General features: G+C 39.1%; 1 protein-coding gene, 1 long non-coding RNA gene and 2 other non-coding genes across 6 annotated transcripts; 1 reads left to right on the forward strand and 3 right to left on the reverse strand.

Annotated features, from left to right (window-relative positions):
- On the forward strand, positions 1 to 3,965 carry LOC147832482 (uncharacterized). Its single transcript, XR_015516585.1, has 2 exons — positions 1 to 2,548; positions 2,975 to 3,965. It is a non-coding gene; the product is annotated as an uncharacterized LOC147832482 (long non-coding RNA).
- On the reverse strand, positions 3,571 to 27,389 carry pabpc1b (poly A binding protein, cytoplasmic 1 b). 3 transcript variants are annotated; one of them, NM_200882.1, is given in 15 exon segments: positions 3,571 to 3,967; positions 4,065 to 4,163; positions 8,696 to 8,826; positions 8,910 to 8,994; positions 9,074 to 9,222; positions 11,430 to 11,540; positions 11,648 to 11,738; positions 11,816 to 12,088; positions 14,104 to 14,199; positions 16,182 to 16,319; positions 16,420 to 16,514; positions 16,597 to 16,736; positions 20,037 to 20,152; positions 20,273 to 20,466; positions 26,704 to 27,357. In NM_200882.1, coding segments are annotated over 14 exon segments (1,905 nt in total). In that variant the 5' UTR covers positions 26,897 to 27,357; the 3' UTR covers positions 3,571 to 3,967; positions 4,065 to 4,070.
- On the reverse strand, positions 12,674 to 12,809 carry LOC137488574 (small nucleolar RNA SNORA5). The gene has a single exon (XR_015517372.1). It is a non-coding gene; the product is annotated as a small nucleolar RNA SNORA5 (small nucleolar RNA).
- LOC137488575 (small nucleolar RNA SNORA5) lies at positions 18,365 to 18,500 on the reverse strand. Its single transcript, XR_015517373.1, has one exon. It is a non-coding gene; the product is annotated as a small nucleolar RNA SNORA5 (small nucleolar RNA).
- Positions 27,390 to 27,663: the final 274 nt, after the last annotated feature.

Below are 27,663 nucleotides of genomic sequence, written 5' to 3' on the forward strand. Positions count from 1 at the left end.
GTGTTATGATTTGTGGCACAGATCGGATATGGCCCATGTACGTGTAAGCAGGAACAAATCACATCGATTCCGATTTACTTAAATCAGATTCAGGCCTTGCTCATATGTGGAAATTTATCTGATATGAATCGTACCTGTGTTCTCGTGTCTGCAGTGTAAGATCGGAACTGTCAATTAAAAACCATAGCGAATGTCATCAAGTCTGACGCTTTCATTTCAGAACAGACTTTAGCAGTCCCAAACCTTAAATCTCATACACGAGGACTTAAACGGCTTTTATATTGTCATATAGCACAGGTATTAGCATGTTAACGAGAGCAAGAGAGTGCAATGTCCGCCACGTAACCAATATAAACTAATATAAAACTAGTGCATAGCTACATCACATGCATAAATCACGCCATGGACATTACATTAAGGGTGCTTTCACACCTGTGAATTAATTCAGTTGTTCCCAAACAGAGATTACAAATGTTACATTGTTGCTCTTTGCTCTTGGAGCGGTTTGCTTTTACACTGCAAAGTTTCTAATCGGACCAAAAGAGCTAAAACAAGTCACGTGCAAGTAAACTCTCCTTACATTGGTCAGAGTGTCAGAGTTTATTTTGCAGAGTCCCGCTCAGCTGTCAGGAGAGGTGGTGGTTTGATGTTGATTGACAGGGTGCGCGCGCTACGTGTCTGAGGAGAGATGCGGTGGGGAGGGGTGAGAAGGGTGCGCGACGATGCATATTTGAGGACCGGGAGAGAGACGCGAGATTACCGGGAGATCATCACTCGTTTGCGGGCACCCGGAGACTCGCGAAACTTCCCGCCATACTCATAATTCTCTCTTCATATAGCCGTTTTACATGTCCATAAAACACTGTGATATAACCGCGCTCGGATCGGATCGCTTTCTCACTGCAATCGAACCGCTCCAGGGTTCGTTTCAATCGAGCCGTGACCACCTCACTCAAGCGATCTCGGAGCGATTACTTTGGCGCAGAACAGAGGGCGATTACCCTGTTCACATATGCCAAACGAACCACGCTAACTGGGTAAACGAGACACGTTCCGAAACAAAAGTGTAGGTGTGAAAGCGCCCTAAGATGCCTAAAGGTTTAAAAAGCCTATAAGTGAAGATGGACAAATGAAAACCTTTCTGTCATAAACTATAGTAAAACAGCTTGTCAAAAGCTGCGAACAGATTACATACAGGAATCAAGAAAAGAACACTCTTTAATTATCAGCTGTTAGTCAGCACCCGCTCTTTTTTCCTGGTCATTTCGCCTTTGCTGTATGCTGTGTAAATGCAGACAATCGGATACGAGTCACTTTTAAAAGTTGATGTAAGCAGGTCATCAAAAAAATCGGATGCAGTCACAAAATCAGAACTGACCATCAAGATCTGCAGTGTAAATGCAGCCTAAGAGCAAGGGGTGTCCCCTGGTGGTTTAACAGTGTGAGTTGCACATAAGGAGGATTTGCTCTATGATATTTAATGCCACCCTACATAGAAAGATTGAAAATAAGGGAGAAATTGGAGAAAATATCTTTGCGAGATGACAGCAAGATAGAATTGTGAAATACGGGAGAATTCAGGGAAAAAAGAAAAGGTGGACAAGTATGCTCTAGCTAGTACAGAATGAATCTACTCATTTATGGTTTTTCATTCAGAAAACACATAGGCACACTAATGTAGACAGCAGACACACAGTGTACCAGGGCATGAAATCAGAGCAACAAACTTTTAACAAACTGTCTGCATCCCTTAGACACTATGCCACAAGTGCCACGATATGGGGATCGTTCTCCTACTACAGTGTTGGGTCTATTTATAGCGTTCCAGGGAACATGGATCAATTTGAGTACATCTGAATACTTAGAGGTCATGTTGCCCTAAGCCAGGCGTGACCAACCCTGTTCCTGGCGATCGACCTTCCTGCAGATTTCAGTTGCAAGCCATATCAAACACACCTGCCTGTAATTATCAAGTGCTGTTCAGGTCCTAATTAATTGGTTCAGGTGTGTTTGATCAGGGTTTGAGCTGAACTTTGCTGGAAGGTCGATCTCCAGGAGCAGGGTTGAGCACCACTGCCCTAAGCCGAAGAGGTAAGGCCCATGAAAAGCCTGTTTCAACAAGACGACCACCCCAAACACACAAGAAAGCAAGCAGCATCCTTGTTCTAGACCAACAAGATTAGCGCCCAGATCTAAACCCAATAGAAAACCTTATGGGCTGACATCAAAAATGCTGATATGATATGAGTGATAGGTAAACATATTTTTAAAAGTTTTTGCGTTCCCTTGCAGAGATGTTTCCATTATCTCGCAAAACTGTTGTTTGACAAACACCACTTCATAAATGACAATTCTCCTGTTTTTGCCGGGATTCTCCCATATTTTACCATTATATTCTATTATTAGGTATTTTCTCATATTTCTCATATTTTTAATCTTGAAAGCATGTTGAAATTAATATAATAAATGTTTGAATTCCCTTTCTTTCCATTAAAGCTGAGCGTCGATCAGCGGCCCTCATATGCAACCTCTGAATCAGTGAATGCATGTATAAGCGCTGACTGACTTCCAGATAAGCTGTATGAGCAAGTCAAAGAGGAGATAAAGTGCAGGACAATTTGGGACTGGGGTGCGTTTTTAAACAGACAAATACACTAAATATGTAAACATGCCCGGACGTCCTGCACTAATTTCCTCTTAAATGAGCACAAACAGTTAAAGTATGCTTTCATTATATATCAGTGGTAAGTGAAACCTCAAACAAAACAAAACAAAATATTTATTGGCTGCTTTTCACGTGTTTGATAACAGAGGTGTCACTTTAAATGGCGTGTACAGACGCTGATCTGGGATCAGTTTATCATTAGGAGCACGTCCGTCAGTCAGCGCTTATACATGCATTCACTGATTCAGAGGTTGCATATGATGGGCGCTGATCGACGCTTAGTTTCAATGGAAAAAAAAGGGAATGCAGACATTTTTATATACATTTTAGCGTGCTTTCAAAATGAAAACTATGAGAGAAATGAGAAAATAACTAATAATAGGATATGATAGTAAAATACGGGACAATCCCGGCAAAAACAGGAGGGTTGACATGTATGAAGTGAAGTGTTTGTCGAACAACAGTTTTGCGAGGGATTGCAAAACATATTTGCGAGATAACGCAAAACATCTTTGCAAGGGAAACCCTTCGCAAAAACCCTCAAAAATATGTTTACCTATAACTTTTTTCTCCCACCCATTTTATTTTCTTTCACCCATTTTTTTTCTCCTACATCACATCCCTTTCGGGTCTCCATATTCAAATTAATGCTGTCTCTTCAGATGACTTAAATTAGCCAGCTTGATTGATATGGACTAATATTTGACTTCTTTATGAATTAGTGATAAGTGTCAGGGTTTAGCTTGAAAGCCTTTCAACGGTGGCACAAAACCCTCTATGATGTGATAAAAGTCTATAGAGGTTTTGAAAGGATGATTTAAGGTGAACTACCCCTTTAAAACATGACGCTGTTGGAATTCCAAATCGCTGATGAAAGACATTCTGTAGTCAAAAGAAGACAACGATGCATTTAAATGAACTTTATTTGAGCAAGCATATTTTCGATTTAAAATAACTTCACATTGCTGGTTCTGCCAGTTCTCACCTCCCTTCCAAAAACGTGACATAGCCAGGAATTAAAAGCAATAAAACAATGCAGGAACGCTTTACGGCTGTTTATTCTCTATACTGTAGTTTTTTTTAAACCCCGAACTTTATTTCTTATTACGTTTTTCTCGTTTTTTTTTTTAATTCCTTTTTTAAAATACCATAACTAGGCCTAGAATGCTTGTCTCTAGACCTGGCTCCTTCTAGTTTCTTTTTTAAATATTGTTTTAGATGTTTTGCGATGTTTTCTGTGTTTTCATTTTTTTCGATGTTTACTTTTTTTCCCCTCCCAGTGAAGATTCAAGGTTGCAAACCCTGCAAAACAGAGACATCATGACCTCAGTTTGCCCAAACAAAGTGAACATTTGAAGCGTGCAATAAAAAACACTGCAGATAACGAAGAACATCTAACCTTGGCTTAAACGCTTGGCACACCAGTAGAGTTTGTGACTGTTTTCTGAGCGGCTTCTTTAGCCTGGTGAGCCTGGAGTACAGCCACAGCTTCATCGACCTGTCAGAGAAAAAGAACGTTTATCCTTGTCAAACATTTCCTTCCATACAGTTTATTAAATATTAAAACCTGAAAAAAAGCACATACACTTAACACCATAGCCTAACAACACACGACACGTTAAGATTCCAGCAATTTGTCTGTCTGCACCAAAGTGACGCAACATGACAGAAACATTTAAATACCAGCCACTTCACTCCCGATAACTTGAAAAGCTTTTAATCCAATTAATACACATTACACCTCTTTAACTTTTTACTAATTATTAGGCTACTGAGTGACTGATGTTGTTGGTTTGCACCTAGTTACAGTTCTGCCTTTCATTTACAAACCGTCTGCAAGTTATTTTATTTTCATGATCTGAGATGAACTATTTGCTGCTGCTTTCAATAGTATGGCAATAAATGACATGGAAAATAGTCCTTAAACTCACATTTGTAGCATTTAAACTTGATATAAAGCACGTAATCTGTATCTGAGGTGATCATTATCATATAGCATACAAGGTTACTACCGCTACATTCATTCTTCCATGGCGGGCGCCACGCTAAAATTGATCCCGCCATGGCTACATTACAGCTTCTCATTCAAAACATTCAGTTGTGGTTTTATTTTTAATAGCGGGTGATAATGGCACCAAAACGTATATTAAAAGGTAAGTGAGTAATTACAGTGCAAACTTTTCTGTAAACTTAGTAGTGCTGTGCGTTTTGTTTAACCCTTTAAGGTTACGTGCTGACTGACTGACTGCCTGGCTGACTGACAGGTGTTAATGCGTGAGGCTAGCAAACACATTAATACTGCTCTGTAGGTCTATTGGAGACATTCATAAATATTCCAAGCAAATCTAATACATTTTGGAGACATACTTACTACTTAAATGCACTAAATTGCACTTCAGCAGCGTTTATTTGAGAGGGCACAAGAAGATCTGTGCTTGAGCAGCGTATATTTGAGAGGGTGTGCAAGAAGTTTTGTGCATGAGCAGAGGAAATCAGCACGCAAGCAAAGAGATTTGCATGCTCTTAGGCTATTACATAAATGCGATCTCGACTTCTAATACTGCGCTCATGACATTTGTCATTAAAAAAAAACGCAACAGGTAGTTGGTAGATCTGTGTAAATAGGCCAGCCGCCACAGCTGGAAAAAATCCTAGAAGAAACACTGGAATATGCGGTTGTTCTAAGGCAATGTCGCAAAAATAGAAGGCATTTCTAAAATGTCACTCTCATTGATGATTAGGACAAAAACTTCTTTTAACATGGATAACTTTTTTCGTACATTGGAGTGACACATTGTGAGCAATTAGGACACAGTGTAAGGTAATACATATAGTTGTATTTGAAAATGAACAAACAACTTAGGCTGCACAAGCAATCAAATTAAATTTGATTTTGACCTCCAATCATTGTGGAAAAAAACATTTATCAAGATAAAACCATTATTGCATTACTTTTCTCACTTTCTGTTAGAGACAAAAATTGGCTTCAAAGCTTATTCAAGACCTGCTTCAAAACTATTGGTTTGCCTCTGCGGAGTCTAGCAGAGTTACATGACTAGCAAGTGTGATAGGACATGATTCCCATTCTCTGAAGCCTTTTTTTGTATTGTTGCCCTCTGAAAGGTGGTTTAGAAGCATTGAATGCTCTTCTAAAGACATAAATTCACCTTTGATCCTAAGGTCATAAGGCTTTATAACCTTACATTTTAGCAGGCTAACATTTTTTCTTAATGCTGTTTTTTTTAACTATTTCTGAAGTTATTATGAAGCATGCTGGATTATATATTTTTTATATGGTCTGTAAGTGATTTGTGTCTTTATGTGTTTGTTGTATTATGATGCTACTGCCATAATTTAACTGCCCCTGGCGGGATTAATAAAGTTGGTCAACTTAAAAACGTATCATATCCTGCCCCCTTTAAGCAGTCCAAATTCATCCATCCACAAAGCTTAGGTTTTAGGTTAAAATCAAAATGATGTAGCTTGACTTTTGCAGCATGGGACACGCTTGATTTATTGCAGCAGGGTTTCTGCAGATGTCATAATGTCAAATTTAAGACTTTTTAAGACCATTAAGTATTAAATTTAAGACCTATATCGCAACATCAAAAACAAGCGAGAGAAAATGTAAAATCACAAAATTAGTGGTAAAATAAATTTATTTATATTGAACAGTACTAAAGACAGGTTAGATGCACCATTGAACTACAGAAAAACAAACAAACAAACATCTTAATGCTGATTTATGCTTTCACCTGGCGCCGCATCGCACACCTCACAAAACGAACAAGGCTTTTATACTTGACACGTTTGCCATTGAGATATTTTTTTAAATGACAGGGGGCAGTCAAAAGAAACAGACAGTAAAATCAGACAAATAAAAAGAGAATCATTAATATCATTAAGGATGTTTTTTTGGGCCTCTTATTTTGTTTTAACAAACTTATCTCTCAGGTTTTTTTTAAACTTTTACAAAAGTGTGCCTACTATCCCGTGGCTGTTGCAAATTCTAGACAAGAATTATTGGTCATCTGGTTCTCCCTATGATCAAGCATGGACGGATCATAAAAATGTCGGCGCAAAAGTACCTGTTTCAGAAAAAAACTCTTCAAAGTGTTTCATATTCAACTCAAATCAAATGTGGCGCAGTGCGACCTGTTCACTGGAGTCTCAGAAAAATCTATTAGCTCTGCTATGGCGTTATTTCACTGACAAACGGCGTGAGCACAGTATTACAGGTCAAGAGCACATTCATTTATTAAAAGCGAGCGAATCTCTTTGCTCGTGCACTGATTTCCTCTGTTTGTGGACAAAACTGCAAATTTTCTTGCGTGTTCTCAGTACACTGTTCCCTATTCCTTTCATGCTTTTTGATATAATTTATATTAGTACACTATTTATTACCTATAACCAAATACTAGTGATAGAAAATAGTGGAAAACTTGATAAGGTATTAAAACCTACTGTACTATTCACTCTTCATATAAATCTCACTATCAATCCCATTTTATCATGGCAACTAAAATAAAGTGAACTAGTCTCTGCTGTACAGTGTTTTGAACAGTACTATAGTAAAGTACTTCAATTAATCTGTTGTGGTAATACTACAGTTGCTATGGTAACACAACAAAAGTATTATAAACAAATTACCCAGTTCTGTAGTTTTTTTTACAATATAGGGTATATTATTCTAGAATTCACCACACTTTACTGTAGTAAAACTACACTGTATTTCATTTTATCAGTTCACTATTCTTAATACTACAGGGCGAAGCAGTGGTGCAGTAGGTAGTGCTGTCGCCTCAAAGCAAGAAGGTCGCTCGGTCGGTTTCCTCTGGGTGCTCCGGTTTCCCCCACAGTCCAAAAACATTTGGCAGGTGAATCGGGTAGGCTAAATTGTCCATAGTTTATGAGTGTATGAGGGTGACAGGCCCAGACGACAGGCCGGCCAAAATGTGTAAAAAAAAAAGTCGTTATCATATGGACAAGTCTAAAATGGTTTGTTCCAAAGAGCCGACCCCGCAACCATACGGGATTAAGGCCAAAAAAGAATAATAAGAAGAAGACTATTCTTAATACTACAGTATGCTGAAGCATCTCTGGAGAGCAAAAGCACGAAAAGAGGAGGAAACACAAGACACAAAAATTGTGAGTCCGCACCGACGGAGCTAGAGCAGACCATTTACACGTGAGCTGCCAGTGTTTTGAGTGCACATGAGAAGTTTTGTCCCCGAACAGAGGAAACCGGCGTGTGAGCAAAGAGGTTCGCTCTCTAGTATTACTTGAATGTGCTCCCGACTTGTAATACTGCACTTACGACATTTGTCAGTGAAATATTGTGATACTCTGCCAGCCGAAATCATGTGACGCGCACCCACAGCGAACTTCTGCAAACACAGTGATGACGTCACATTCGCAGCGCGCACTGAGATTGGCTATTGAAAGTTGACCTTTTTTGTAGTTGTAATGCCGCAAATTACAATTGGACTAGTAAAATAAAGAACTACAACACCACGAAAACCTTGCAACAACAACAAAAAAATTATTTAAATGAGCATTAGATGTAGTGTTACATGGACATCGGAAAAAAATCTGACCTCTGCAAAAATATTTAAGACCTAGAACTGCGAATTTAAGACTTTTTAAGGCCTTAAATTTAGATTTTTAAATGTTAGCCTTTTAAAAACTTTTCAAGACCCCGCGGAAACCCTGTGAAGTGTATTCGATTTATTCACGATTTTTAAATCTTAAAAATCTATTTAATGTTCGTGGGGCAGGTTGTAAAAATAGATACAGTGATGCAGGGTGGGTGAAATAATTTTATAAAAGCAGGACCCGCGGGTTTGAAAAACAACCCAACCCACACATCACTAGTTTGTATCATTTCATGTACAGCATTTTTTGTTGTTGTGATTTTATAATTTGAGGCATTTTGTGTTAAACCTGCACTTAAAAACTACTTAGTTTCACAAAATTGCACAGATGATCTTTATAAAAGTCAAAAAGGGTTGTGTGATTTGCGATTCTTACCTTGGAGCGCAGGGACTCTGGAGACTCCAGCATATGGAGGAGCTCAGAATTGTCGATTTCCAGCAACATACCAGTGATCTTGCCAGCCAGGCTTGGATGCATATTCTGGATAAGTGGGAAGAGGCGTTCACCTGTGAAAGGTTAAAATAAAAGATTAGCCTCACACAAAAAAAGATTGGACAATCAAAGGCAGCAAATCCTCAACAATCTTTACCCAGCATCTGCTTCTGTTCCTGTGGAGGCGCAGCGGCGAGCATGGAGGCCGTCAACGGTTCCTGTCCTTGCACATGCACGGCAGGCTGAGGATGAGAGTAAAGCAATACAGTGAACTTATAATCTACTCAAAATATTTGGGAAGTGATGAAATGAGTGTCCTACCTGCTGCATGGTAACCTGAGGCTGTGTGTTCATGTGCTGCTGGGGGTTGCGGACACTGGGGGCGTATTTGTACTGAGGCACGCCACGCACTGGTGGAGCAGAAGCTGCAGCGGCTGCAGTGGAAGGACGAGGACCCATGGTCTGAGTAGCTGAGAGAAAACAGAAAATGTGATCTTTGCATAGTGATGACATGCGAACATGAGCAAGTAATGTTGCAAATTAGTGCACTCGTGGCTGGAGATGTTAGACTATTTGACCATATCTTGATCTCTACAATCCTCTCTGGAATGGTTTAACAATTATAACACATTCTGAATTTAGTTTGGGGGGAGAAGGAATGTGTGTGTGGGGGGGGGGGGGGGGGGGGGGGGGAGGGGGGGGTTACATTTTTGATCACCTAAAGCCTAGTTCACACTACAGGATTTTAAACATCAGCAGATCGCTGTGCTGTTCACACTACATGACTTGACTTTGTGTCTTTTAATCTCTGTGGTGTTCACACTACGCAACACTCTGTGAATGATCCACAAGGGGGGGTCACACACTACATGATCTGACAACAACTCATTCCCCATGAGCTCATTCAAGCTACCAAACCACAGCCAATGAAATTTTGAGGAAGGAGTCGTCAGAAAAAGCTGAAGGCTATTGGCTGCTTGTGTGCTGATTACATCACTGACAGCGTTTCAAGCTTTGGAGAAAGCATTTAAAAACATCGTCAAATCAGCTGATTTATCAGCGGATTAATCACTCATCTGCAAGGTTCGAGCGGATAGATACACAGAGAGTTTTTAATTTTTGTAATTGTATGACTAATTGAAATAAAACTAACATATTTATAACACCCTGCCGTTTTCTAACTATCTGTATTTCTTTCTGACATTGTTATTTTTTTATTACAAAACAGTAAAGAACTGAGCATTTCTGCCTTAAATTACCAAATTGGTCAAAATGACTGCATGCATGTCTGATACTTTTCGCTGTGACTTTAAATATGTGTGCATTTTCTTGCCTGGCAACTTCCTGCTAACATAAAAAAAACGTTCTGATGGCAAAAACATCAATTTACTTCAGATATCTTTCAAAACAGCATATTTTGTGCTGTGAAATAGCTCCTGTTTGAAAGTGAAAATGAAAGCCAAGACCTTTAAGTGTTTTGTATTTTAACTACATATTTATAGGCTGTATTACCAAAAAAAAAGATTATATTTTTAGGGTAATGGTGTCATTAAATATGATGCCAAACATTCAAAGCTTAATTTTAATATCTCAATAATAGCTTTGAATGTAAATATGTTGTGACAATATGGCGTTTCATATGAGAACGGTCAGAATGAGCAGTATGGTAATTCTAATAGTTACAGAATTCTAGTTCCACTGTTAATATAGCCTACTCTCATGTCTGTGCTGACGCAGAATGAAGCGAGTGCACCGATGCCCATTCTGACCAATCACAGATGTTTCTGCTGAGCTCCTGAACACACAGGCATTCAGCTCATGCTGATATGCTCTCTCATTGGCTGCAGCTCGTCATTACATCTGACCACACGTGGGGTTGAGTCGGCCGACTGCTCTGGAATATTTAGCATGCTGAATGTTGGATTTCCGTCTGCGAGGTGTCGGCGACGCGTCAGCGAGCCTCGTTGATGCGTTGTTGAGTAGTTCACACATAAAGAGCGGCGAGCGCCGATCACCCGCAGATTTCTTCCCGATCACAGCCCGATCTGTCGGCGAGCTTCCAAATCGGGCTCAAATCAGGCTTAAAATCCTTTAGTGTGAACTAGGCATTAGCTGAAATTTGACTTTCTATAATGAGGGAATGAGCTTACTTAATTACAATTTACAGATTTAACAATATCACTCAGACACTGTATGTGCGTGCGTGAAAGGCAAGTGTACTTTATATAGCACTTTTAATGTGTATTGCCATACATCTAAAGCACTTTCCAAATTTATGAGAGGGTCTCTCTCAGTGATAGAGCCACTTCAGATAATGGGGATGCTTAGGACACTGAGTAAGTTCACATGGAAACAAACAGATCATGGTTGATCCGTATTCAGTACAGATCACAACCCAAGGTTGATATCCATGTAAACTTGTCTCATAGTGAAGACCAAATGGAGGAAAATTAGCAGCGGGTTCACACCCCCACTCTTTACTCTAACTATTGTGGGGCATTAGGATCTACAATTAACAGCAAAGTAAGCGCCCCCTGCTGGCTTCACAAACACCACCTCTAAAAGCAACCAAGTTTTTCCAGGTGGTCTCACATTTAGCTAATGACCAGGCTCAACTCTGCTCAGCTTAAGCAACCAATTATAAGTTAAAGAGTACTATGGCTTTAAAATGACTCACCCACACGCTGAGTGGACATCATGCGGGGCACCTGGGATGCTGGTCGCATGGTGCTGAAGGTCTGGGGTCTGGGGGCAGAGGGGCGCATCGTGCCTGGCATGTTCTGGAAGTCTGTAGACAATATTGAATGTCTTCAATACTATGAATGAGCACTTTTTTTGCTTGAGATATTGAATTCAAAAGTAGATAAAAGATTCTAGAATGAATGATAGACTTGCGTTGAGGCCGGACGCCTTGTGTGGTCCAGCGGGGGCTTGGTCTGAGCTGGGCCAGTTGACTGGTAGGGTAGTATGCAGCTCGGTTCTGGGCCTGAGATACAAGACATTAAATACAAATAAGTAGCAGTTAAAATCGAAGAGCTATGAACAAAAAGGTCACCGCTTTACCTGTGGAATGGCAGCCATGAAATATCCTGATGGAGGTGCAGGTTGGTAGGGGTTGATAACAGGGTTTGGCACTGCACGGACACTGGCCATCCTCTGCATGTACTGATTGGTGAGATGGGCCTGCCGTTCCTCTTTACGCTGAGCAAGAGCCACATACAGTGGCTTGGTGGCCACAATACGGCCATTCATCTCAGTCACAGCTTTAGTGGCTTCCTCAGGAGAAGAGAAACAGACAAAACCGAAGCCTTTGCTGCGACCACCGTCCATCATGACCTGTGACAAAAAAATAAAAAAAGGGATTAGGATTTAGACTGTTGCATATAATGAACTGCATCAAACTCTTTTGCAGGTTCAGCAATTATAATTGGAGTTTTTGAAAAAGTTCATAAGTTGCAAGAATAAATGTTTCAAATGCTTTAACAACACAAACCAAGTCAAATAAAGATAAAATTAACTTGGTGTAGTGACCTTTAAAACTTCTTGCATGAGTAGCTACATTACACTCAAAGCGATATGTAATTTTTAAAGTATCATGATAGAGGAACTTGATGGAGCATGACTGAGCATGTGTCTAAGATGAAAAAGTATTTTCTAACAAAACATAAGTTTTACTCTGGAATGTTTTTTAAAACAAAAGAACATTTATTTTCCTTGCATAACCCAAATCATTGGTATTTTATACGGTTACAGTTTATTAATTTGCATCCAAACTCATTTGACTCAAATACTTCAGCAAATATTGAAAAGCTATAATGGTATAAGCTTGCAACCCTTCAGGAACACTGTCAGACAGCTGATTTAAAATCTTCAGAAATTCCTTTGATTGTATGCGTCTATTGTATGAGCACTTATATTTACAACTGTATATAGCCACTTCTATCCCCAGTGTCCACTATGCAAGATCAGGGGGCTTGAGGACTAAAACTTTACTGTTGCAGCCAATTTGGCCAGTGCGGTCCACTGAGAAGGAAACACTGAATTTGACAAGGCTGCAAAGAGGTCAGAAATCAACGTAATTATGGCTGGACAAATATCATAGCACGATATTAGTCATAATATATTAGTATATTATATTATAATATTAGTCTTATATCCTAATAACAAGATCAGAGCTGAGCTTGATGCTTTAAAAACATCAGTTTTACTCTGAATTGTTTTTAAAACAAAACAAAAGAATATGTTTTGTCCTGGCATAACCAGAGTCATTGGTATTATATGCTGTTATTGTTTATTATTTTGCATGCATGCCAAGTTGTCTCAAGTGCTTCACCAAATATATTTATTCTCTTTCTCATATCTCTTACACACTCCTGCAATTCTGGAGTCTAGATAAACAACTCGTAGGAGAAAATCCAATCTAACAATATAACGTGCTTATTCAAACATTTACATTCTTTAATGTAAATTTATCATAAAAGCAAAAAAAAAATAAAAAATATTAGGGTTCCTATATAAAACCTACAGTTTGGAGAAAACAAATCAAAATTTGTTTTCAGTTTCTTTTTTTTTTTTGAGAAACCCTTTTCATTCCAGTTCACCAGTCAGATAATACGTAAGAATGGATTCAAACCTAAAACAGAGTTGCAATAAACCATCTCATAGATCATTATAAAATATTTAGTTAAAGTTGGATAAAAACAGCCTTAAAGCAATAGACAAAAAAACATGTAATTAACAGAAAGAATCATTTACTCACCCTTCATTTGTTAAAAACATGTTTGACTTTCTTTCATTCATTAAACACAAACGTTATTTTGAAATGCTATGACATCCACAGTATTTGTTTTTCCTAATATGCAAGTCAATGGTAACAGGCTTTCAACTTTATTCAAAATATCCTCTTTAGAGTTCAACACAATAAAAAAAAACTCTTAGTTTTATAAACCACTTGAAACGAAGAATTTTCATTTTTGTGTGAACTATCCCTTTGACTCCTTTTAATTAAATAAAGAGCTACAGGTTGGCATCAACCTGTAGAATTCACTGCCTAGATTAGAGGTCACTTATTCCTGGAGGGCCGGTGTCCTGCAGATTTGAGCTCCAACCCTGATCAAACACACCTGAACAAGCTAATCAAGGTCTTACTAGGTATACTTGAAACATCCAGGCAGGTGTGTTGAGGCAAGTTGGAGCTAAATCCTGCAGGGACACCGGCCCTCCGGGACCGAGATTGGTGACCTCTGGCCCAGATGATCTAATTTAAAAAGAATAGTATATTATATGGGTTCCGGGGGAGGTTTCGATCTTACACAACATGTCTAGAATATCACATGGGCTTATGCTTGTACCTTGGCACTGGTGATTGTACCGAAGGGGGAGAACTCTTTGCGCAGACGCTCATCGTCAATACCATCATCCAAATTCTTCACATAGAGATTGACACCCTGTAAAGACAACAAACCACCATTCAGAACTGTTTACATGAAGGCACTTGTAATAGTGATTTAGCCCTTACAAAAACAACTGCAGTAAACTGAAGTAAAACTGCAGTATAATTGCAGTACAACAACAGTATATACAGTAGTAGTATAACTGCAGTAAAATTAAGTACAATTGCAAAATTGCAATACAATGAAGTATAAACACAGTTCAAATACAACACAATAAAGTTCAACAGCAGTATAAGTTGCAGTAAACTGGAGTAAAAACAAGTAAACTCCGTCTTTTTGCATTATAGTAGTTGTAGTACTTCAGTACTATTGAAGCAATTGTACTGTAGTAGTACTTCAGTTGAATTGCAGTAGTTGTACTGCACCTATTTATGTTGTAGTAATTCAGTTATACTGTAATACTGCAATATACTTACATAATGCAGTGTCCAAAAAACTGCACTTTTCAGAAGTTAACAACTGCAGTAATTGTTTGTAAGGGAGTTTATTAGCAGATGCAGTTAAACAACTTCTGTTTGTTTATTTATTGCCACATCAGCAGCTTATGGATATTTCCTAGCAAGATCAACATTGATAAAAACACATTACATAATTTTAACTTCATATTTCCAGTTAAGCAACTTAAAGGGCCATGAAACCCACTTGTTTCAGCAGGGTGTTTTCACACCTCTACTTTGGAAAAGTCAGAAAAGTGGGCGTGTCCAGCTCTGTTTATGGGGGAGTGTCAGAGGAACTAAAGAGGGATGTTGTGGGAGTGTCTATTTGGGCACGTCCTGAGTTTCAGAGTCAAAACACACACACACACACACACACACACACAGGGGAGAAAGTGACTGTGTTTACATGGACATCTGTAGTCTAATTTGCCAAATTATTAAATGGTGGACTTTAACTGCAGTTTCGCTCTTTCATTCAGGGAATTCATTCATGCCCTCGCGACAAACAAGATATTTAATTCGAGGAACTGCTCTAAGCATGTATTTTTCATGCAATGTTTGATACCGCACGGCGAATAAGAGAAAAAAACCCTTAGCATTTACAGGAAACTTAGATGCACACGGCAGGTAGTGTCAGAAAGCCGCGTGTGTTATTCCGGTCACAAAATGCGGTGAAAATCCTACACGAGGTTAAAGTTTGGTAGTGGTGCTAACATGTTTACACTCGGTGCAATAGTTAGTTCGATACGAACAAACTGAATAAACAAAGAGCACTGGTCGCTCACTTACCAAATCTGTAGAGACAGGACAATCCACAGCAACTAGAACCACGTCTTTATTAAAAGGAGACTACAAGCGAATCCGGATCTCAGCGTTTGCAGAGGAGAACAGCTCTCAGGTAAACAATAATCCTCCTTAGACACGCAAGTTATTGTTGTCGAGCGTCGCGTACACTATTATTCCACACGTGAGTCCAGCTGAGCTCTCACAGAGAGAAAATGAAAACAAAACTTAACTGCAGCAAACTATAAAAGCAACACTTCACGCTTGTTTTGCCAACACAACATGGCGTCTCTGTCGTCTTAACACTATGACAGTAATGAATATTAATGAAGTTGCACAATAGAGCGCACTGATTGGTTTGAACCAAGCCTTACTCATGCATTAATGCAGCACACTCTGAGACGTAATTAGGCACACTCTGGCACAGGCGCCCAGTCTCCACGCTGGAATACATGTTATTATCTCATGACCCTGACGCAGCTTCAAAAATTAGTTTCAAACCGGAAGCACAAATTTGCTTGAAATAACGCAAAAACAACCAATTTACACTTTTTAGCGAAATATATGTGTCCTAATAGTGTTTTTAGCAGTGTGGGACACATACGACTGTCAACAGCTCAAAAAATGTGTGTTTTGGTGTTTCGTGACCCTTTAAGACAGCTGCATAAATGCCTTCTAAAAACAATTGTATATAGCCACTTTTATGCCCAGCATCCACTGTACAAGTCTCAAGTCTCAAAGCTCAGTCTCACTGACCTGGTAGCGTGTCATGCGGTCTTGCTTCATCTGTTCAAATTTGCGCTTGAGCTCAGTTTGACGCTCCACTTTTTTCTGAGCACGACCCACATAGATGAGCTTTCCATTCATTTCTTTGCCATTCATCTCGTCTACAGCCTGTAACCAGAGCGCAAAGTCATTGACAATACACGGTTTCACGTTCATTCCAAGAAATCTACAGAAATGTTGGTCTGACTGCAATTAAAGCTGAACTGACCCTTTGGGCATCTTCATGCCTTTCAAAACTCACAAACCCGAAGCCTCTGGATTTCCCATTTTCATCAGTCATGACACGGATGCTCATGGCATTACCTTACAAAACAAGGAAAGGTTTTTGTTTAAATGTATAAACCATGAAAATAGTTAATGCATGAGACTTATGCAAATAACTCGCCATATTTGCTGAAGATATCCTTAAGTTTGTCATCATCCATGTCTTCTCCAAAGTTTTTAATGTAGACGTTGGTAAACTCTTTGGCTCTTGCACCAAGCTCAGCCTCCCTCTCCTTGCGAGACTTGAAGCGGCCGACAAACCTGATAGCAAAGAGGAGGAGCTCACTCTTAATTCAATGGTTATAACTTTAACCATTTTTTAGCATATTTGTGATTAGCCATGGGCAGCCATCCTTGAGTATTGAGAAGTGAGGGTAACAAATATTTTAACAGATGCTTTAACATTCTATGAAGTCAAAGGAGAGGAGTTGTAAATGGCAGTTAAGCGATGCAAAGGGACAACATGACAGTGGATGTAATTCAACAAATGTTGTGTTTGTTTTGTTTGTCATGGCAATATTTATAATATAGATAAAAATTAATTACATTATAACAAATTCATAATTCAATAAAAGACGATGCACTAAAAAAGGGTTCCACACAATTCATTCATGTTATTTCAACAAATTTAAGTGGATTGAACATAAAATAATTAAGTTGTCCCAAGTAGTTTAAGGAAGCAGCAAAAGAGTACAAAAAATACATAAATAATAATAAATAAAAATAAAGCATTTTACATTACAAATAATAGATATGATATTTTAGTTTAATATGATTTACATTCATCCCAGGGACAAAATACCATTAACATCCAAAGTACTCTCTTTATAGAAATCTTGCCTAAAACAAGGCTCTCCGCACCGCCCACTCTCGTCACCCTTACCAAACTGGCTAACCACAAAGCTTGGGCTAGGCATTGTTGTGACGTGTTACATTTTTTGAGAGGTTTGCGAGGGCTGCGCTGGACTGTACGTGTGTGCTTGGTAGAAGTATAATGTCAAAATATTATAATAAGTATAAAACATAATATAATAAGTATGAATCAGCCTTAAAGCAGGGTCACGTGACTCTACACACGGTAGGGAAAGTAACTGAGAAATATTTACCTAGAAAGATTAGATCGATTATAGGAACTGAATGCCGATTTCGATCACAATTAATCGCCAATCCCTAGTTCCAAACTCAGTGCCTTAATGACAATAAGCAATTTTGGTTTAAGCTAGTTATCTTTCAAGAACACAATCTTAAAATCTTTTAAGGGTGGGGGGGATGGATTGTATTTGAAGAGCGGTGGGGTGTATGTGTGCGATGTACCTGAAGAGCGTTGGGGGTCAGTTGCGCGCGACGTATTTGAAGAGCTAGGAGAGATGCGGTGGAGAGGGGTGTGCGACGTATTTAAAGAACGAGTTGGAGACGCGCGATTTTCGGGAGATTATTATTAGTTTGCGGGCATCATACTAATACGATAAATACCAATGTAGAACACAATGTTGCTTAGTGAATTCTGGGGATAGAAGTGGCTTTATACAATTGTTGCAGACATCCCAAGTCTCCCGGAAGTTCCGGGAGTCTCAACGCATTTGCGGGAGACTTGGGATGTCTGCAACAATTGTATAAAGCCACTTCTATCCCCAAAATTCACTAAGCAAGATCGTGTTCTACATTGGTATTTATCGTATTGGTATCGTATTTTATTGGTATTTTATACAGTTACAGTTTATCAATTTGCATGCATGCTCATTTTTTCAAATACTTCAGCAAAAATAAAAAAGCTAATATGTCTGAGCTAGAAACCCTTCAGGAACACTGTCAGACAACTGTGATTTAAAATCTTCTGAAATTCCTTTGTTTATATGCTTTTCTTCTATTGCATGAGCACTTATTTTAACAACTGTATATAGCCACTTCTATCCACAATAGCCACAAGGCAAGATCATGAGGCTCGAGGACTAAAAATGTACTGTGGCAGCCATTTTGGCCAGTGTGATCTACTGAGAAGTAAACACTAAATTTGACAAGGCTGCAAAGAGGTCAGAATCTAACCTAAATTAAGGTTGGATGATATGACAAGAATCATATCACAATACCTCAATCAAAAAAAGTAACCTCATATCGTGATAACAATGTCACGAAATAGTAGCTCTTCTGTAAATTCAATCAATTAATTACTTATTTATATTGATTACACAGAAATGACTTTATTCAAAAGTATTAACTCATATGTACTCATTGATAAGATTTTTGTCTCACTTTCACTCTAATTACAAGGTTTAACAACAGGACTAAAGGCCTAACTAAAATGCAAAATCCAAACGCTTATTTTCAAGCTTGAAAATGTCTCACCATCCATACAATATATAGTAGCAAACATTGGAAGGGGACCAAAAGTGTATTTCACAATTGTCCTAATAAAAAAATGGCTTTAGTTCAATGGTTTTAAAATATCCAAAATATTAGAAAATGCTTATCAAAATAAAATTTATTGTGTTCAATGAGAAAAAAGTTGCTGTTTTTAACTCAACTTTTTCATTCATTTTCTTGTCAGCTTATTCCCTTTATTAATCCGGGGTCGCCACAGCAGAATGAACCGCCAACTTATCCAGCAATTCTCCTGTACCGCATGTCTTTGGACTGAGGGGGAAACCAGAGCACCCGGAGGAAACCCACGCGAAGGCAGGGAGAACATGCAAGCGACCTTTTTGCTGTGAGGCGACAGCACTACCTACTGCGCCACTGCCTCGCCTACTCTACTTTTTACCCAGATTTGTTTTTTTTTTTTTTCAAAAGAACATTTTATAGCAGTAATCACAAACAATACCTTCAGAATCTTATACCGGCCTATGTTGTTACTCTAATATGTCATCCCTGCCATTCACTTCTTACAACCATATCCCTATTAGATGCATAAGATCCTTACCTGTAGCAGCATGTTATTTAGGTACATTTTGAAACTTGGGTAGTTTACTACTGTATTATAAATACATCAATGTGTATACAGACACACAATTTGCATGTATACAAAGGACCTACAATATATTCATGTCAGCCATTGATTATTAAAACGTCATAATGCACCAATGATCAAATGCAGTTTATTAGCAAATCTACAGAGATGGCTCTTGCTGAAGAGCCATTAGGCAGAGTTCAACAACTACTGTAGGTTCCCCCCTATCTAGGCATACAGTAATAGGTCAAGATTGTAGTTGCAACCACATCATAAATTAATACCTAAATATAACAAGGTCAAGCTCTACCCATTTGGCTCTAAAGTAAGAACCACTTGAATCGACAGGCACTATAACGATATCCACTAAACACAAAAATCTCAATTTTTAGAATGTTGCTGAATTTCACATCAGCACATGTCATGTTATGTTATATTAGCAGACATATTCTGGAAAAACAAAATCTTGCACAGCACTTTATCTAACATTTCAACTCCGAATCAAATCTGTTAGTAAATCAAGCCACTCCTCATGTACGCTGGCAAGTGTTTTTTTTTTTTAGCAATTTTCCTTCAACCTAATTTCCAGTTTGGGAAAATGCTAAAACGTCACTTACACTTTTCTGTCATTCAGCAACATGCCGTTCATTTTCTCAATGGCTCTTTCAGCAGCCTCCTGGGTCTCAAAGTGCACAAAGCCGTAGCCCTTTGAGCCATTCTCGTCACAAACCACCTTAAGAAAGGATATCAGGCAGAAAATCATGCACACACTGACTAACAGAAACACACATGCACAAATTACAACATTCGTAATCATCAAAACTCAGCGAAATACCTTGTGTATGCGGCTTACCTTGCATGACAAGATGTTGCCAAACGCTGAGAAGGTGTCATAAAGAGCTTTGTTGTCAATAGACTTATCCAGATTTTTAATGAAGATGTTTCCGACGCCGCTCTTCCTCAGAGAAGGGTCACGCTGAGACCACATAATGCGGACAGGTCTACCTTTGATGACATCAAAGTTCATTGTGTCTAGAGCCCGTTCAGCTGCAAGCAAACACAATAACAACACACTAAATCAAATAAGTGCTTAAAACAGGAAACTACAGGCGAAACTACAAATAAAACGATTTTACATCTACCATCATCAATAGATCTCAATTGAAATATAATATTTAAAAGCTGTAAATGATCTGCATACCCCAAACATTTGAGATGATTAGTTTATGGACTGCCAAATTTTTATCAACATAACTTTCATTTGATTTTTTTCTCATAGGGTTGTCAAGTAGGCTTGGGCGGTATCCAAATTTTGATACCGTCAAACCTCCTCCCTATTTTACCAACGGTATTACCGTGCATAATAAAGAAAAATGATGATGTAAGGCTCAGACAGCATCACTAAACTGTTGGCTTGTGCCTAAACCATTCAGAAAGTGAATACCGTACATAGGTTCGCAGTCACCTGTTTATTGCACAATTTGCAAATTGTCTTGTTCGTATTAGAGATCTGCGCGGGACTAAATTTTAAGGGTGGGGGAGTGAGGGTGGTGGGAGGAGAGATGATGTGTTCGTGAACAGAAGAGCAAAACCAAAAACCACCCAGCCTATAACATGCTGTCTGTATAAACACACACACACATAGACACACAGCACCTTGCTCTCTCTCATTCACACACATAGACAGCACCATGCAGGGACGCACATCATGCTCTCTTTCTTTAATTCACATACATATATACACACACACACATACACACACACACACACACATAGACAGCACCAAACAAGCGACGCACAGCATCACACTCTCTCTCATTCACACATATACACACACACACACACACACACATACAGACAGACAGACAGACAGACAGACAGCACCAAACAAGCGACACACAGCATCACGCTCTCTCTCTCTCTCACACACACGCGCACACACACACACACACACACACACACACACACACACACACACACACACACACACAGACAGACAGACAGCACCAAACAAGCGACACACAGCATCACGCTCTCTCTCTCTCTCTCTCTCACACACACACGCACACACACACACACACACACACACACACACACACACACACACACACACACTCACACACACACACACACACACACACACACACACACACACAGACAGACAGACAGCACCAAACAAGCGACACACAGCATCACGCTCTCTCTCTCTCTCTCTCTCTCACACACACACGCACGCACGCACACACACACACACACACACACACACACACACACACACACACACACACACACACACACACACACACACACACACACACACACACACACACACACACACACAGACAGCACCAAACAAGCGACACACAGCATCACGCTCTCTCTCTCTCTCACACACGCACACGCGGATGCATGCCTGCTCGTTTGCTCACTCGCGAGCGATATTGTTAGACCGCCCGCTCCCGTTCAAATTACACTTGAGTTACCGACCGCTCCCGCACTTTTTTCTGAAATTTATTTATGTACAGCAGCTGGAATGCAGACCTCTAGTTCGTATTTACCCTGTCTACCTTCTCATTCAATCTAAACCCAAAATACTGCCAAACTGCAGAGGTTGTATTCTTTTTCGAGACCAGGGGCCTCATGTATCAACGCTGCGTACGCACAAAAACTTTGCGTACGCCAGGTTTCACGCTCAGAATCGCTCACGTTTGGATTTACTAACAATGAACTGAACGTGGGAATGTGCGCAGGTTCACGGCAGCTTTCTGGCAGGCGTACGCACATTTTTTGTGCGTGTCTGTTTTATTTCCATTGGCGACTCCTAGAGGCAGTTGTGTTAAATTCTTCTCTACAAAGTGTCTGATCCTTGCAATGGCAGCTGTATGAGACGGGTTCATATAGTAGGTATGTAAGATTTCCATACCATACAGTTGACCAGCTAAACATTAAAGCACAATTTGCAGCGGTCGCCTGTTTTCCCAATGTAATCTGAGCAATCTACCGCACGCACATTGCTATAAAGACACTATCTAAAGATGAATTTGCATGCGTGAATCAGAAACATTTCCATTCAATAAATGTGCAAATAAAATATGATGATTCCTACTTGTCTTTCTCGTGATAAATAGTGGGCAAAATCTGATATGTAGCGGGGAAAAAAAGAAGAAAGAGTTCATCAGACGCTGGATTCGAGCCGAGTTTATGCTAGAATGTGTCAGTACATGATCACATGCTTCTTATGAGGTGCGCCACTGAGACTGCAAAGAGTACTGCAACACTTTACAGATATAAACCACACTATTTCTTTTTTAAATGCACTCAGTGCGATGTTCAGACCCAACTGTGTTAACCGCATCAGCTAAACTCTCCCACTCTATTTTTTTCTTTTGTTGTTAATTCTGGAGAACAAACTTGCAAATAACACAGCTTTTCTCCGGTCTACCTCCGAAAGCAGCACCTCCATTTCACATTCTGTTCAAAGTTTCTCTTTTTGTTTGATTTTGCCGTTGCTTTTTCGTTGGGTTTTTCCATTAGCATAGTCATTAGCATATTCATACGGGGGAGGAGGCAGGGAGGGGTTTTGCGCTCGTGCATGTTGCGCTCAGTTTCACGTTCATTCGGATGTACAAAAGAATATGCGTGAGATTCGGCGTACGCAGTGTTTCATACATCTGAATTTTTTTCTGCGTACGCACATTTACAGCTTTGTGCGTACGCAATGTTTTAGTAAGATTTCCACGCAAGTCTTCGTACATGAGGCCCCTGAATTTTTTTCTGCGTACGCACATTTACAGCTTTGTGCGTACGCAATGTTTTAGTAAGATTTCCACGCAAGTCTTCGTACATGAGGCCCCAGGTCACTAGGTGCGCGACTCGCCATCTTACCTCACCTCTCTCTCTCTCCTCCACACTGTCCCGTGATGACAATCAAGCATATGCATTTTTTTAGGCATTAAATAATAATTTAATATTTAAAACTTGTCTCCTATATATAAGTGCATTGTTTTTTATGATGGTATAACGGTATTTAAACTGATACCGTTGCTATTTTTATGTCCCGCGGAATACCATATCATCGTATTAAAACCCAAGCCTACTGTCAAGAGTACTAAACATGGTACTGAAATTTGAAAAAGGTCTATTTAACGCTACCGCTTTTCAGCACTATTTAGTGGATCTCTAACCACCTCTAATTCTTCACCTGCTCAATAGATATGACTGGGATTTGTTCCAGTGATCCATGATCTATATATCTGCTCTAAGATGCTTCCTCTAAAAGACACAGCTTTCAAACACTCTAGTGTATATTAGAGCTGCACGATTATTCGAAGTAAAAAAAAAAAAGTTTTACATTTGTTGTTCAGCAATATGGACACCTCCAAACAGTGTTGACAGAGTCACATACTGTATTTTATAAGGTTTAATTCAGTCAAAAATTAAATTTCTGTTATAATGTAATGATGTATTTGTGGCCGTGAATGACACGCGAATGACACACTTGTTTGTTTACTACTGAGAGGACACACGGTTGCTTGCAAATTATGTGAATAACAGCTAATAAAGTTGTAAATAACATTCAGTTTGTTGCACAAAGCGATTGTTTGAGAGCCGCATGGGAAGAATGATTTGCATCTTGTTTTTTTTCCTCAAAGTGACGCCAGCCATGACACGAACGCACGCGTCATTTAAATAACCATATTGCATTTTAGAGTTATGATTACGGCAAACATTTGATACGTTTTTGTTTTTTTTTCATTCATAGCAAACACAAAGTGTTGTACATGTAAATAAATGTTTAACATTGTAAGTATAACTAGTCTAGCCTATTTAACATTGAATATATTGCAAGAGGGAATCTGATAATGAAAAAATCTTTCATTTTACCAGTGAAAAAATTATCTAATAATGTTGTCAATGACAGATTGCAAGCATATATCTCAAACATAATAATTCAACTTTAGAATTATGAATAGTTGTAATCTGATGCCATTATTTTACTGTGAATTAACAACCAGGACAAATTTAAAATCGGTTCAAGTCCACCATTCCAAGCCAATACAAAATCATTTAACCAACAGTAGACCAACACAAAGGCCTAATATTATTAGTGTTGTTTTACCATATGTTTGAGAAATAACAATAATAATAGCCCACTCAAATGAACTTTTATTTTACATCTACAGAATCGTGAGACATTTGTGATCTTGATTTTAAGCAAAAAATCGTGATTCTCATTTTAGCCAGAATTGTGCAGCCCTAGCGTCCATTCATTTGTCATTGGTGAAAAAGCAGTAATTCTGTGCTGTTATTTAAGATCCAGCTCGATACCACTCAAATGTAAGTGGGAAATGAATGGTTTTAAAATTTCAGTACCAACTGGAACCAAAGTCACTTCATTTGATTTCTGCAGATCAGTCCAGTTGTGTTCTGGCTCTAACACGCTTGTCAAGTCCTCCTCGTGCTCATTTATACAGCACTTTACGCAGTAGAATGCTTTATAGTTTACACCTGGGGTTTTCAAAGTCCATGGAATGCAGCCATGGGCTGGTGATTTGACGTCATTGATGGTGATTTTGACCAATTGATACTGAGGATTTCAACACAGTATACCTGCAAGTACATCAGTGCAGTGCTTATTAATAGAGCAAAAAAGAAATATCGATTAATGCAATGAATAAGCAGGACAGGTTTTGAAAAGTCATTATAGGCACGAAAGTAAGAAAGCAATTTAGTACTGACAGGCAGCTTTCTCAAGCAACCTCTCAGACAGCTTGTGAGTGCTAAATTCAGTTCACTTTTATGCCTTACTCTCCCCGTGTTCATGTGGGTTTCCTCCGGTTTCTCCCACAAGTCCAAAGACATGTGGTATTCACCTTATTCTTCGCCGACGAGTGGGCGCAGCCATTTGAATCTTTTTGGCTCGAGACTTCCGGTCTCATTCACTTCCATTATAACCTGCTCGTTTCGCTGTTTGATGTTGCAAACTGATATTTTCTTATTACTTAATTCTACTTGGTCTGTATAGTCATGCAAACATTTGTTTGTAGAGCAAGTAGTTTGACCGTTTTCTGCCATTTATTATTCCTAGTCATTTCTCCTATAAACGACTGAATCAGAAGTTCTAAAACAATCGCGAAAACAGGCGCACTTCCGCATTTTAGAATAAGGTCAATAGATGAATTGGGTAAGCTAAATTGTCCGTAGTGTATGTGTGTGAATGAGCGTGTATAGGTGTTTCCCTGTGATGGGTTGCAGCTGGAGGGGCATCCACTGCATAAAACATATGCTGGATAAGTTGGCAGTTCATTCCGCTGTGGGGACCCCAGATTAATAAAGGGACTAAGCCAAAAAGAAAATGAATGAATGCTGTAAAAATGTAAAAACAGCTGTTGTGAAATAATCATCTCTTTGCAAATATATATATATATATATATATATATATATATATATATATATATATATATACATATATATATATATATATGTGTGTGTGTGTGTGTGTGTGTGTATGTGTGTGTGTGTGTCGGCATTACTTTGACAACTTTTACAATTAAGACCCGTTTAAAAATTATTTAAGACCTATACCACAATATTTATGCAAATTTAAGATTTTTTAAAGCCTAAAATTTTGTTTTTGAAAATTAAGACCCTGCAGACACTCTAATACCTCAAAATACTTTATTCTTACCAAATAAAAATGCTTGAAAACAAAAATCTAAAGAAATAAAAGTTCTTTTTAAACTAAATTATTAGTGTTAACCCCCAAGAACAAAAGCAAGACATTCATTGCATAGACACAGCTTACTCCCTGCACGTTGTATTTGAATAACAAGGACAACAAATGTATTAAATAACTTTGAATTGCATTTTAAATACGTCTGATCTTAATTTGAAAGGTTATATGAGAGATCTACACTTACAAGATCACCTGCAAAGAAACAAAAAGCATCATATGCTACAGAATCAATTGACCAATGTGAAGATCGTGCTGGTTCCCTCACAAATGTTTGACAGCTCACGGGAATGTATCTCTGCTGCACACTCTCCGCCCAACCCACGCCCTAAAACTGACAGGCGTGCAAGATCAGCTGTCATGCAACACACTATGCGGTATATGCATGCAATTCTCATCTTCAACCCATTCACAATCAATCAATGGACAACTCTTGAAATCGTGAAACCCAGACAGTCGTACTGCATTATGATTTATGTTCAAGCACACAACTGAAACTGTAGATGTACGCGTGTCATCGGAGTAAACGGCACGACACACATGACACTCACCGTCTGCAGGCTGCTGGAAGTTGACATAGGCATAACCGAGCGACCTGCGAGTGATCATATCCCTGCACACGCGGATGGAGAGGATGGCACCGGCCGGACTGAACTTCTCGTACAGCATGGCTTCAGTCACGTCCTGGTGCAGGTCCCCGACATAGAGGGAGGCCATGGGGTAACTAGGAGCGCTGGGGTTCATTTTCTCCTCAGTCGCAGTAGTGAACTCGCTAAATTTCGTGTACGTTATGTTTCAACCACGTCAGAATATAACGTTAGTTGTCTGTCAAGCTAATTTTAAAACGCCAATTGTTAAAACTTACATCCGTCGGGTAAAAGATGACTTCGCAGGAGGGGTTCAGGCGGTTGGTCGTTTAATATGACGAAAATTAAGGACAAATAAAATAAAACGCGCAGAAATATTAAACGAATCAAGCAAACCGCTAACGTTAGGCCTTCGCGAGCTCACAGAATGTCGTTATTTTTTTTTCTTTCTGGGCTGTTGCGATGTTTCAAGGCCTCCGGTTCCCACTTCACCGATTTATATTTATAAAAAAAAAGAAAAAAAGGATTTTTTGGAGTTTTTAAAAGTTTTTTAATTTTTTTGTATTTTTTTATTTTTTATATAATGTGTGCCGAGGCAAGCTCCGGAGCACACACGCACTCACACAGCACTAACAGCCGGGGGTTTCGGGAGAGAAGGGGCGGGCTGAGCCGTCACATATATACCCGCAGACACGTCATGCACCGTGCACGCGCATGTGAAAACCGCAGTCTCTCACCGGTTTGGATGGTGATTGGGTGAAAAGTGGTAGGGGTCGCGGATCTGGCCAATAAGCTTTAATACAATGAATAGTTGATTTATAGGACGATGTGAAGCTCATGGTTAAAGTAAGAGTTTGGTATTTAATTGTTATTTAACTGTGTATTCTTATTTATTTTTTATTTTACCATTATTTAACCAAGAAG

Source organism: Danio rerio, chromosome 19 (genome assembly GCF_052040795.2).
Source record: "Danio rerio strain M-AB ecotype USA chromosome 19, GRCz13ab, whole genome shotgun sequence".
NCBI classification, from domain to species: Eukaryota; Metazoa; Chordata; class Actinopteri; order Cypriniformes; family Danionidae; genus Danio; species Danio rerio.

Excerpts from the sequence above, each read along its gene's own strand:
- pabpc1b (XM_087294128.1), bottom strand. The coding sequence starts at position 20,313 with ATGACACCTTCTCAGCGTTTGGCAACATCTTGTCATGCAAG. Across the intron at positions 11,541-11,647 it reads ACAAGGCGTCCGGCCTCAAC|ACTTCCAGAACATGCCAGGC; the intron begins GCAAGTCTATCA and ends TATTGTCTACAG. Across the intron at positions 8,827-8,909 it reads GGAACAGAAGCAGATGCTGG|GTGAACGCCTCTTCCCACTT; the intron begins GTAAAGATTGTT and ends AACCTTTCACAG.